At 38.8% G+C, this 12,971-nt stretch overlaps 1 protein-coding gene across 1 annotated transcript in view; it reads right to left on the reverse strand.

Moving 5' to 3' along the window:
* The window catches only part of VAPB (VAMP associated protein B and C), a 51,551-nt gene continuing 38,580 nt past the window's right edge, over positions 1–12,971 (reverse strand). Inside the window, exons 3-6 of the mRNA XM_026697444.2 lie at positions 9,383–9,486; positions 7,275–7,355; positions 4,433–4,606; positions 1–2,432 (exon numbers count right to left, since the gene is read on the reverse strand). Of these exons, the coding sequence (XP_026553229.1) occupies positions 2,274–2,432; positions 4,433–4,606; positions 7,275–7,355; positions 9,383–9,486 (518 nt within the window). The 3' untranslated portion in view covers positions 1–2,273. The remainder of the gene's footprint in view (positions 2,433–4,432; positions 4,607–7,274; positions 7,356–9,382; positions 9,487–12,971) is intronic.

The raw sequence follows: 12,971 nt of genomic DNA on the forward strand, positions 1-12,971 counted from the left end.
TTAATTTGGGGTAGATTTATTTGATTTTTTAAAGATACTACATAGTCAAACAGGATTGGTCTTTTTTTTAACAGCATAGAACTAATTCCTACTATTTTTCCCCCTACATAGACTTATTTTATATACAAAAACAGTTTTTTGACCGCTGTCTTCCCCAATGTTTAGATGATCAAAACTGAGAATTATGTGGCGCCCTAAGTGTTGGGAGGCAGAAGAATTCTTCACCACTACAGCAATAAAAAGGAAAAATTAGTCCCATTTATCAACTCTGAACAGGTGCCTTTTTCTTTCTTTCTTTTTGTAACCATTTATAGCAGTAGTCAAATTTCCATGACAATGAAGAAAAACATGAGATGAAATACATTAAATAAGTTAAATATGCATACACATCTGGATATAAGGGTTTTTAACTTGGCAGCATGAACCAACAGCAATGGTAGCTTGGTCCCCATTTTAGAAGAACAAGGCATTGTTCCTTATTCTGTGTATAAACTGACACGCAGTCAACTGCCCAGCGTTTCCAACCTCGCAGTGGTGGGATTGCATTGGCTTCTTCTAAGCCTTTTCATTCCTTAAATTATCTTGGTAAATTCACCAGACAAGACTTACCAATGCTGTGTGTCCAAACATGTCCTTCTACAGACAGGACATTAGGGATCAGGAAGTCTACTGATACGTTTCCCACAGGCGGTTGTCCCCAGATCCTTGGCTAATTCAGCACCTTCGCACCACTGCCTCCTTCTATGCCACACTAATAAAAATTCATCTACTGAATCAGCTGACAGGCACAAAAAGGATGCGCTATGGTTTCACTTTCTATCTGGGCTGTTGAGAAGAAAGCAGCAAAAGCTAAGTTTATGTTAGTGAAGGGCACACATTAAAACAAGCCTTGTTATCTCCAGGGGATCACCCATTGTTTTGCGGGTTCAGGATGGAGACAGATTTGAAACAGCTTCAAAACAGGGATCCATGAAAATGAATGCCAAATTACATAAAGGGACAGAAGGCTTTGAGTACACCTAACGTCGTGTATGGTTAAGGCCCATGAAAATTGGCTATGGCTGCAAACACTGAAGAGGCAAGGATCTCTGGAGGATGGGACAAACAGGATGAAAAAAAAGGGAGGGAGGGAGGGAGGGAGGGAGAGGGAGAGAGAGAGAGAAAGGCAGAAGTATATGGTCCCCATTAACACTCACACCTGGATCAGAAAACAGATGGTCAAAAGGAATTTTATCTGATCAGATTAACTGCAAAGGGGGGGGGGGTCCTAACTGCAATAGCAGCATATAATGCTCCCTCTTACTGCAAAGCCAGTCTGAATAAGTGCCACACCCTCAATTCAGCTTGGAGCACTTTAGTGCAATGTATTCTCTGAAGGCGACCAGGTTTTGGGCACCCCACATTTTCAAGCCCACAGTAAGCCATTTTATTTCCTTCACTATGACTCCAAAAGAACTGTAAGCGTGCAATTGAGCCTCTCTATTTCTATTTCTCCCCATTCCCACTCCTAGACATAGTTAAAACATTCCAGAAGCTTTGGTGATGCCCAAGCCATACACAGACTGGCAGGGACCAAGTGCAGCAGTGTTGTCAATTCAGAAGGTCCCGATTCCCCTTCCTGGCCCGTGAATCTGTCCCGAGTCTCCCTCTCTTCCTTTTCTTTGTTCTATTCCTCCACAACTGCACAAGATGACATGGGAGCTGGAGAAAGACGGCCATGCTTGTATAATTCATAATGGAATCAACACCGGATTAATGAGATACACTGCTGAGATTTGGAGACCAGATACACCCATTGGGCAGAACCGTTAGGTTTATGGAGGAGGCAGGGTGGCTTAGGTATATTTTACAGAAAACCATCCACCGTGGCAACTTAAGCCAACTTCTAAAGAACAAAACAAACTCCTCCAAAGGACGGACATTTATTTCTCCAAAGGGGAGAACTCTAGGAATAGATTTCAAAGTCCCAAGAAATGCTTAAGGTACTTTTTTTTTTTTTAAACAATGCACTTTTCATAGTGTTAAATACATGATTCCTTCCCCTCTTCTCACAATCAAGATAATTCCTTCTCTCTTCTGCTTACTCTGTATACAGTTTAAACGTTCTAGTAGATTATGTTATGCTAATGTTATATTTGTGCAGGGGTAAAAATTTTAAAAGGCAAGACCTGTGAGATGTCATACACTTTTTTTAAAACATTTGTTACGAATAAATTTAATCCAATGATATGGCAAATCCATCAATTTGATTTACAATTCTCTGCATGCTGCCTCTACAAGGCGATTTTCCCTATAATTACGCCAACAATAAAGAACAAAACCACCAGCGCGAGTAATCTTGTGCTGAGACCCTCCTCCTTCACAGCGGTGGCAGAAACATAGCTTGGATGGTTTGACTGGGGTGTCTTCCTCATCCTCAGTCCGTCTTCCTCCTGTTGCAAAGTTAATTTGAAAGGTTTTTTTTAAAAAATAATAATAATTATGCTTTGAAGTTCATTCTTATTTAGGTTAAGATACCAATCAATGCCTGCCCAACATCCTATGCAGCTCTCCCACGATCAAATCTTGTTTGCTTCAGTCTTTTAATACATTTTTAAAAAATAAATAAAAAGAGTAAGAAAGCAACTTCCAGTTTGGGGTGTCTGAAATGTGGCCTCACTCATTTGGTCCTTGGATCTATCTGTCCAATGAAGCACTTCCCACCCTCTGCTGGCTGGCCAATTGCCTCACTCACTCCAAAGGAGACTGAATCCCTGATGCACTGAAATATGTGCAAACCAGATTGAGAACAAGGGTTTCTTTTTCAAATAGAAAAAACTGGTGACTTATTTTTTTTTTTAAAAAAAAGGAAATCTTGTGACTGGAATCATGAGGAAAGGAACTGAAACTGTCAATATAACAACCTTATGAAGATAAATGGCTAGTATAATTGGGAGTGCTGTGTACGGTTCCAGTTGCTTTGTTGTAAGAATAATATTATACAAGTAGAAAAGATGCATAAAAAGGCTGGCCAAATGATTCAAGGGCTATAGTTGCATTCACACGAGGGTAACACTTTAGCTTTTGACATGGGGAGTTAACGGGGAGACCCACAAACAACATTTGCAGTCATGCAGTGAAGAGAAAACGTAGACAAGCTAAGGATCTTCTCCCTTTCTCGTAGAACTTGACACTAAACTCAAGGAAGATTTAAGACCAATGGATGGAAAGGACATCAAGAGTAGAAACTGCTACCAGCAGTCCTAAGAATGCCATCCAATATGAATAATTTTATTCAATTTTATTTATCAGCTAGCTGTCAATATTTGATGTCCTTTCCATCAATTCAACGTGATGGCAGTTTCCTACCTTTTGAATTACTGGCAGCACCGGCTACTAGGAAATTCCAATGGAAAGGAGCTCTTGCCCTATGGCTGGGTTTGTGAGTTTTCCCAATCATCTCCTTGGCCATCGGGCAATACAGAATGCTGGGCTCTTTGGGCTTAGGGCTCGATCTCAGCAGGTTTGTTTTATGCCCATAATTTTGAGTGGTCATCAGGGGTTTAATAGGTATGGATTCTGAGCTTATACAGTACTTTATTCAGTATGTTGTAGAGTACAACCATTTGGGAAGGATGGAGCCCTACACTCCCTGTGCATTGTCTGTTCTTTCATGAGGCTTCATCTGATGCCTTTATTATTTAAGCCTGATACAGCAAACTCTTGAATTAGGGAATGACCTGCATGAATTTACAAATGGTTGGTCCCTCAAGTTTCTTGTTTTCTAAGCAAAACTTCAACCATACCAGATATAATCAAAGTTGCTAAATCTGCAAGAGAATATTAATAGGGAATAGTTTAATCCCTAGTTGTTGTTGTTTTTTGAAACATCGTCACAAATGTTTAAACTAAAAGATTATGTTGCTTTTATCTGCACAGACATAAAAAGTTGAGGGAATACAGTTAAGTATCGCTGATTTCATTTACTCAATTTCTCTTCTTTCAAGCAAACTCAAAATCCTACTCATTTGGTTGGCTCAGCACACTTATCCTTAATCAACTCAAGAAAAACAGTAGGTCATTTTCACACAGCATGCTGAACCATAAGCTAACCACGTGGCATTGTTCATTCACCAAAAAGATGACTGGGCAAGGTGTGGCTCAGCATCATGTGAACAAAACCAGCGTAGCTTCTTAATTTCTGAGTTAATATGAAGGTTGTGGTTTATATATATAAAAAGTGGGTGGGGGTTGTTTTGGAGTTCTGTACAAATCAGGTCACTATGGATTGTTCTACAAACTCTGAGTAAAAACAGCGAATGAATTGTGAAGAATCAATAATGCCATGTATAGTCCAGCTGTGATTACATTATGATTTGAAAAAAATCCCTCACATTGGGGTGTTCCTAAAGCTCTTGACTACGTAGTAAGTTTACCTTATAAGTAAGTTTACCTTAAATTGTTTATTCTCCTCTCGTAACCTCTGAACTTCTAACTGCAGTCTCTTACATTCTTCCATTACTTTCTTCAATTCACTTTCATCTGAAGAAGAACTTAATGATTTTGACATTACAGATTCTGTCTTTGATGCAACTGGGGATATAATTTTATTTATTTCTATATCATGCTGTTGAGAGAATGGGAGAAAAGAGTAGGAATAGTTATTTAATGACCATTAATAATTTATCTATTGTAGTTTTAGCATGCAGAGGGGGCCTACCATAAAATAATTAAAGAACAGACCGTACAAAATTAATGCTACAACAACAACATTTAGTATTACACTTCCAATTAAAGTTATAAAAACTCTTAGCAAAGCCCAAGATAGAAAGCAAGGTAAGGTGAATGGCCCTCTTGAATCAGCCAATGCCACAATTTTGGCATGCCTAATTAGAAAGTAGTTCTTTGCATCCTGGAAACTATCTAGATGCCAGTGGTCTGGTGTGAAGAGTTTCCCCCAACACTACATGCACACAGAGTGCTGCAAGAATAGATGTTTTCTTATGTGCCTTTGGCCTAGCCCATTTAGGATTCTGAAAAAGTAGCCAGGAACATACCAGAAGCCAGTGAAACTATACATTATGTGGCTTGGTAGGCATGTTTGGAGTTATAGTTAAACAACGTCAGAGAAAGCTTGAAGTTTTCCCAACCATACTTAGAAGTTACTGTGAATTTTAAGAATCAGATTTTGAAAACAGTGAAATAAATATAAATATAATTTCAACTGTAGCTATGGATAACTCAGGATCCTTTGATCATTGAATGCATTTGTTCAGACCTAGACATCCATTAAAAATAAAGAATTGCACATGCTGTGATTGAATAAAAATATAATACAAAAAAGGAATTACACAAGCTATGGTAGCAACTGGAGGACACCCCTATTCCCCAAACTACCATAAATACTGGGATTATAATCCTTAATGCTAGGAGCAGTAGGCCAAAATTCTAGAGTACCATTGTCTAGCAATGTTTTAGAGGACTAGCAGTTCTGAAAACGTTTGCCTTAAAATGTTTGGTAAATTAAAATACTTTTTGCCATTTCTCATTGATGCCTCAAACTAATAGCTGGGCTTAAGTTATTATCCTATAAACACAAGTCATTCCTTTCATCTTAGGGCTATGCAGAGTTGTTTTTGAATGGGTCATCACTCACAAAGTGCTGGGAATCACTAGTCTCTACCTGATGGACCTCTAGGAGTGCTGTTTTTTGGAATAGCAATAGCACTTCTGTACCACTTTACTGTGTTTACAGCCCTCTCTAAGTGGTTTACAGTGTCAGCCTATTGCCTCCAACAATCTGGTTCCTCATTTTACTGACCTCGGGAAGATGAAAGGCTGAGTCAACCTTGAGCCAGTGAGACTTGAAATGCCAAACTGCTGGCAACCGGCAGCCAGCACAAGGAAGCCGCAGTACTGCATTCTAACCACCGCGCCACCAAATTCTAATGACAGAAGCCAATACAAATCACTGCTCTGGTGTTTCCCAAGGGCAGGGTAAGCACCAAAGGAAGGGCCACTATTTGGACCAATTCAAACAGCTCTGAGCTGATGTTCTTTAGCCACCCATTCACTCCTCCCTAAAATCTCTAGTGTGACTTACAGTACTATTCCTCCTCACTGAAACTAAGTTACATTTTGACATACTGAAACTGAGGATGGACAATGAAATATTGCTGTTGCTTCCTGTAAGCCATTAAGCTTATAAAAGTTTAAATTTATGTAAGTCATTGTTTTGTTGTTCAATGTTTAAGAGAGATCAGAAAAAAGAAAGCAATCAATGTCTCTCTCTTCTCAACTGTCATTCTGCAAATGTGCTGGAATTGTAGTTCCAAGCATTTTGAGCCATCTTGGGAATTTTCAGGCCTACTGGCTAGGAGTTTCTGGAGAATTATTCAGAAATCCAATTAGGAAAAGGCTACACAGTATATCATAGCTTCCATTTCTGCATGGTTTTGTACTTTTTATATTCCGCATAAAGGAAGCCTGAACATTAATTCAACATGGTTTTCCAGGTATGCACTATTCTAAAAGTATAAGGCAGAGATTGAAATATATTAAAGCCCTCCCGTTCAGTTTGGAAAGCTGTGAGTGCATAAATGCTGTGATTTCATCCAAATGGAGAGATTAGAACAGGGGTGTCAACCTCACGTCATCGTTACGTGACGTATCGGGACTTCCCCCCCCCTTGATAAACCGGATGGGGGTGGGGCCAGCATGTGATGCCTCTGGCTCCTGGGCCATGAGTTTGACACCCCTGGATTAGAATCTGATACCAGGAGAACATCAATCTTTTTAAAATTAGTGCTGAAGATTAAGGATCTGTTCCCAATCTCTATATAATGCTTTAATCCAAAAGCATTTAAAAACAGCAGACTAAAGGGATATGGCCTTTTTTTAAATGTGATTTTCTCCAACCTTCTATATTTCAGTTGAAGTTCTAATTCCCAGTTAGTCTGCCCAAAGGTAGTTATACTCCAACATATCTGAAGGGTTGCAGGCTGAATTTCTTAAAGTCAAACTACTGAAACTGTATTCTGAAAAGATGCCTTGCTTCTTTTTATTCTTATTACTAGAAATTCTTTATTGCCGCTAGAATTAATCCTGTATATTTTAGGAATCAAAATCCAATGAAGGAAAACAAATAAATTGTGATTGTTTTGTTTTCTATTGTTGAGCAATTATGAACATTGAGACCATGGAAATTGCAGCTAAATCCTAAATCAAGAACTTTTAGTTGCCTTACCATCTCTTTCTTGCCCTTTTAAAAAATCACATAAAAATTAGAGACTCACAGGTTTATCGTTTTCTGCTGGCAGCTCAAACACACATTTAAGTTTAGAATCCATGAGTTCTTCTGGTTTTGCTTCTTTCCACTACAGCACAAACAGAAGTAACAACGTTATTATATAAAACAATGTTTGGATTTATATTAAACTATTTATACTGTGGACACTATTGTTGAGACTATAACCTACTGAGTGGCTCTTTGACTGAATTGAGTAAATAAATAAATTTGGAAGATTGATTTTTTTTTTTCATACAGATGAATGTTTTTGTTAAAAGTGAGCTTCACCAATGTCCCTCAGTATTCTCCAAATTGAATATTCTTTTTCAGAGATGGCTTGAATGTGTGTCATGGTCTACGTTTAATATCTTATTCTCCTTCAACCTCAGAAACGATACTTATTTGCCCGACTCTCTGAGAGAGGGGAAAGGGCCAAATTATACACAGGTAGTCCTCATTTATTCAACTACTCCTTCAGTGACTGTCTGAACTTATGATGGTGCTGAATGAGTGCCACTTGTGTGTGACCAATAAGTTCTACTTACTTTGGTCACAGTGTCCTGCAGTAGCCATTTGCATCTTTCTTTGCGGGGCTCCTACTAATGTCAGTGGGGAAGCTGGCAGAGGATCAAAATTACTACCCTGTAGCATCCCTAGTTAATGACCCATGGTGATTTGCTAAGCAGCAGAAAATGTAAATGGCTGAAATTTCTACTGCTAAGCGGCACAGTCATGGGATGTCACATTTTAGATTTGTGACACTTAACCAACAGAAATTCCAGACAAAATTATTAGTGAGGACTGCTTATATTGGAATTGCTGTCATCTCCTTTTTGTGACCTCATAATCTCTTGCAGGGTGGAGTCTGGGCAACTGAATAGAGCCGAGAGTTTACTGGCCAGATGCCCTTCCTGTCACCAATGCGGAGTTATATTCAGCAGATATATTCTCAACGTTCTCGGAGAGAGAAATAGCTCCTCTACCTAGGATCGAACTCATAGCCTCCTGATTGTGAGGTGAGAGCTCCACGCCTAGGCCACCACACCGCTCTATTGCCTATCTTGGAATAAACAGGCATAAAGTCAGGTACCCTCTGAGAATGTGTAAGGTCAGCCAACAAACATTCTGTCTGGGGCGGCAGATAGAGAACCATTCTGGCTCCCAACTTTAACGCTGTATAGATGGGAAGGGAGCATGTAAGCAACATCAGGGAATCCAGCCATTTCATCAGCATTCAATTTGGAAGGAGACTGGAAATTGTTTGGCAGCTGAATGGCTATTGAAACTCGGCTGTCTAGTTCAACTGGATCGTTTGCTTGCTTGTAAACATGCGATGCACATGTTGCTTGACCCCTTGAGCAATGGCACCTATCCATGCATGTTTTCATGCAAGCCCTTTACCTGGGAAAGCCCTGAAGAAGCAGAGGGAAGTTTTTCTGAAGAAGAAATGCAACTAAAAATAATAGTAATTGGCTAGAATTTGCAGATCTCAAAATGGGAATACTCAAACAAGGGTATTCCAGCATATTAATGCAGGGGAGTCAGTCTTATCACCAGATGGATAAAGGCAAATTACAACAATCAGTTGTCTTTAATGCTGCTGTATTCCCTGTATGGTGAAGCATTAAAGAGCAGAAATGTAGAAGAATGATTAACAACTTGTTCCACCAATTACACTTAGCTGCGGGTTGATGCTCTGATAACAATTCAAAATGTAGAAAAAGTATGGCTGTTTAATTTAGACTTAGATACTACATGTACAGTTAAAACATAGTTCAGATTTTCCACTCTGATCAGTATACTACATCAGGGGTAACCATGCTATGAAATCAGGTGATCTCCTTTCCCAAATACTATTGATTTCCAAAGATATAAAATCTCTGTAGATAATAATTTATCATAAACAGTTCATTGAAGAGACATAATCACATCATTCTTATAATAAACCACACATGTGTTTTAGTGTGGAGGTACCATCATATTATCTATGAGGCCAAAGTCAGATCTCTTATCTCCCTCTAGACTTGCTTGCTTAACAGGCTTCAGAAAATGGCCAATCACAAACCTTTTAAGATAAAAGATGTTCATGAACGTTGAAAAGCTTCTAATACTCACTACTGCCTCCATGTCTGAAGTATCAGGTGGCGCAAACATCGACTGGACCATGAACTTATGTTTACTTTTCTCATTAGGGTCATAATCAAAAGGTTGTAGCATCACTGGAAGAGAAATCATTGCTGCGTCAGGACACCTACAGGGTTGTCATATAGTTATTATTGCTGGCCCAGAATTCTTATCGTCTTTCCTGGAAAGCTGAGAAAAATCTGGCCTTATGCACCAAAGAGATTTCCCAAATGGATTGCTATATCAATGCTTTGTTTTTCTCCCACTCTGTTAGCTTTGCTAGCATTGTAAGCCAGCCAGGGAATGACGGCAGTGTAACATGGTATACCTACTACTTGCCCACTAAAATAGATGATTCAGCAGAGGTGGCACCACTGAGTATATGCAAAGCAATAATGCACCACAGAACTAGATGTAATGCAATCGGATCTAAGATACTGCATGCCATACCAAACTCGTAGGCATTTCCAAAAAGTACATCCTAAAAGCATCTCAAACTGCTATGGACTTGATCTATTGTCTTATACACGATACTGTGGTAGATTCTTCAACACAAATACATTTAGTAAATGAACAGCATGAAACTTCAGATTTTATACTACATATGTCTAATGGTTTTCTAAATTTAATAAATTTCTAAATTTAATATTTGTTAAATTTTCTCAAAAGATCTCAAGATAACCATTTCTTTGTCCAATCTCTCTGCACACCACCCTTGTGAGGTAGGCTGGGCTGAAAGAAGGAAAAAGAAGCTGACTGAGAGGCTGGCAAGATAGCCTGAGATAAGTTAAGTGGCCCAAATTCACCTTATGTGTTTCTATAACTGATGGTGCACATAAGCCTGTGGCTCCCTAGTTTCCTAATCTTAACTAGTTTTAATAGTAAAGAACATGTATGACTAAGGGCTGATATGGTAGGTCCTCGATGTTCTCTGAACCTGGTTGTTTTTCTCCAGACATTTCATTACCAGGGTAAGTAACATCATCAATGTGATGAAATATCAGTAGGGAAGCAACCAAACCCAGAGAACATCAAGAATTCAATACCCAAATTAGTAAGTATTGTTTTAGTGAGCTAATTTAGAGAACAATTAGTGGATAAACTTCCTTGAAAAATTCTACTCCAAAATATTTCATTCTTATAGAATAGATCGTGTACAACAGGGGTGTCAAACTTGTGTCGTCACTGCGTTCATCACTTGACGTATTGTGACTTCCCCCTCTTCACTAAAATGGGTGTGAGTGTGGCCAGCACGTGACACTTCCAGTCCCGTGAGTTTGACAGACCAGAAATAGAACAAGAGTTTCTACCTACTGTAGACATGAGAAGAACTCCTTAGGTAAGGAGCTATATAAAACACAGGCAGCTTTAGGTTGGCTTGTTCATTTATGCTAATCCAATTGTGCAGTATTTTGAGCAGTCAACATTTTCCAATTCATAACACAATTGAAACATAAAAAAAGACAATTATATCAAAGCACCTAGAAACAATCTCCAGTAACAAACATACACGGGCACATTCCTGAAGCAGGGGAAAATAAACTTGAATCAAAGATGACCAATACATGAGTGACGATGAAAAAGTTTCCCTCCCGATCAGGAATGGTTGTAACTGTGTAGATATAATTGTGCAAATGCACCCCCCCCAAACCCCCACCCCCAATCTGCTCTTCAAGCAGGAGCTATGAGTCTAGGAGCACCTAAAATTATGAACCAGTTCAGCATAGGGTAATCTGCTACTATCCACAATGCAGTTTGGCTTCTTAACCCATGGGGGCTCTGTCTTATTGAACTGAAATTTAGTTTGTTCTTCCTACCTTAACAGTATGCACGAAGCAGCATCTAATATTTGGATGAACATAGAAAGAGTTGAAATTAATCTAAATGGAAGATACTGGTTATCATCTATAAAGACCAATGTGACGCAGGAGATTTTCAGGGCTACCTCTTCCCATATGAGCCGGTCCCACAAGCACTAACAAAATACAGAGACTTTCGCGTCCTTTCCTGAAGCAATGCCATTTGATGGGACTTAAAGACACGTCTTTCCTGTTTTGGCACTTGCCCTTAAGATATGCCCCCACATTTTTGGACATTTAGAAAGGCATGAAAAAAATCTGGTGGGTCTGGGGGGTATTGGGTCACTGGATGGCTGGAATTTTTTCAGGAAGAGGACATCCCAATCGTGTACTGTTGTTATTTCTTTTCAATATTTCTTTTTCAATATGCCTTACAGCTTGCTTTTCTCTTTTTAATATCTAACCTTAAAATATTTAAAGAGAATTCCAACTGTCTATACATTGATTTTTTAAAAATACCTGCATCATCCTGTACTGTAATCTCAGATTTTAAAATGACTAAACCTGAGAAAATCATGCACTGAACTGGAAAAAGAAAAAACTTCAAAAGTCAGAAAATTTATCAACAGAACCAGTTTTTACTAGAAGCTTATAATTTTGTTACAACAAAGGAACATGCAGTAATGCTGCCGCTATAAACAGCAAAGAGAATTCATCATAAAAGTTGTAAACAGCATCTGCTTGTTCTCCTTACTGAAAGTACAAATAGAGACTCTGTGGTCACGAACTTTCCCACACATGAAAAATCAGCTGATTTTTCAGCTATGAGGCAGTTAAAATGCTTAAAAACACAGTGTGTCCACTCTTTACTTGATCACAGATATAAACATTAAAGTAACTTTTCTCTCTATCCAGGTTCTGTGAAAAGTTGCCAATGGTTCCGTAATTGACCCCAAAATTTTAATTGCTGTGATCACTAAATGAATGGTTGTAAGTCGAGGACTACCTATAATTAAAAAAAAAAAAAACTTTGTATACCTTGCAATGCTAGTTGTCTCAGGGAATTTTTACTTGCCCTCACAATTGGGACCAAAATTTCTATTTCTGAGAAAGGCAGTTGCTAAGTGAGTTCTACCTGATTTTATGACCTTTTTGCCATGGTTATTAAATGAATCACTGCACTTGTTAAGCGAATCTCATGGTCATTAAGCAAATCTGCTTTCCCCATTTGTCTGTCAGAAGCCAGGTGGGAAGTTTGCAAACGGTGATCACATGATCCTGGGATGCTGCAGCCACTGGAAATACATGCCAGCTGCCACGTTCTCGAATTTTGAACATGCGGCCATGGGAATGCGATGGTCAGAAATGCGAGAACTCGTCTTAAAGTTATTTTTTCAGTACTGTTGGCACTCCAAAGGGTCACTAAATGAATGGATGTCGTTGCAGGTGTTTGTATTGGGTTCCAACCCCTCATAATTACTTGTTAGCAGGAACAAAGGATTATAGAAGTTGAAGTGCACATATAACTGGACAGCAAAAATGCTGTCATTTTAAAAACCTTTCATGTTTCAAGATGGGTACATGCAGCAATTTTCTCCCGATGATACTTGCCAGCTCAATAAAGTCTAGAAGAATATTAGATTACCATCTTAATTAGATATTTATTAATTAGAGCCTCTTCAGAGGTCACAGAAAAATATTTCACACTTGCCATCTGGAATACTATTTTGATCGGAACAGTCCTTTCTTTCCTAAGTTTCAGAAAGTTGGTGAAGATTTAG

The sequence above is a fragment of the Pseudonaja textilis genome, chromosome 3 (assembly GCF_049901715.1).
Source record: "Pseudonaja textilis isolate UNSWEBS1 chromosome 3, rPseTex1.2, whole genome shotgun sequence".
NCBI lineage: Eukaryota > Metazoa > Chordata > Lepidosauria > Squamata > Elapidae > Pseudonaja > Pseudonaja textilis.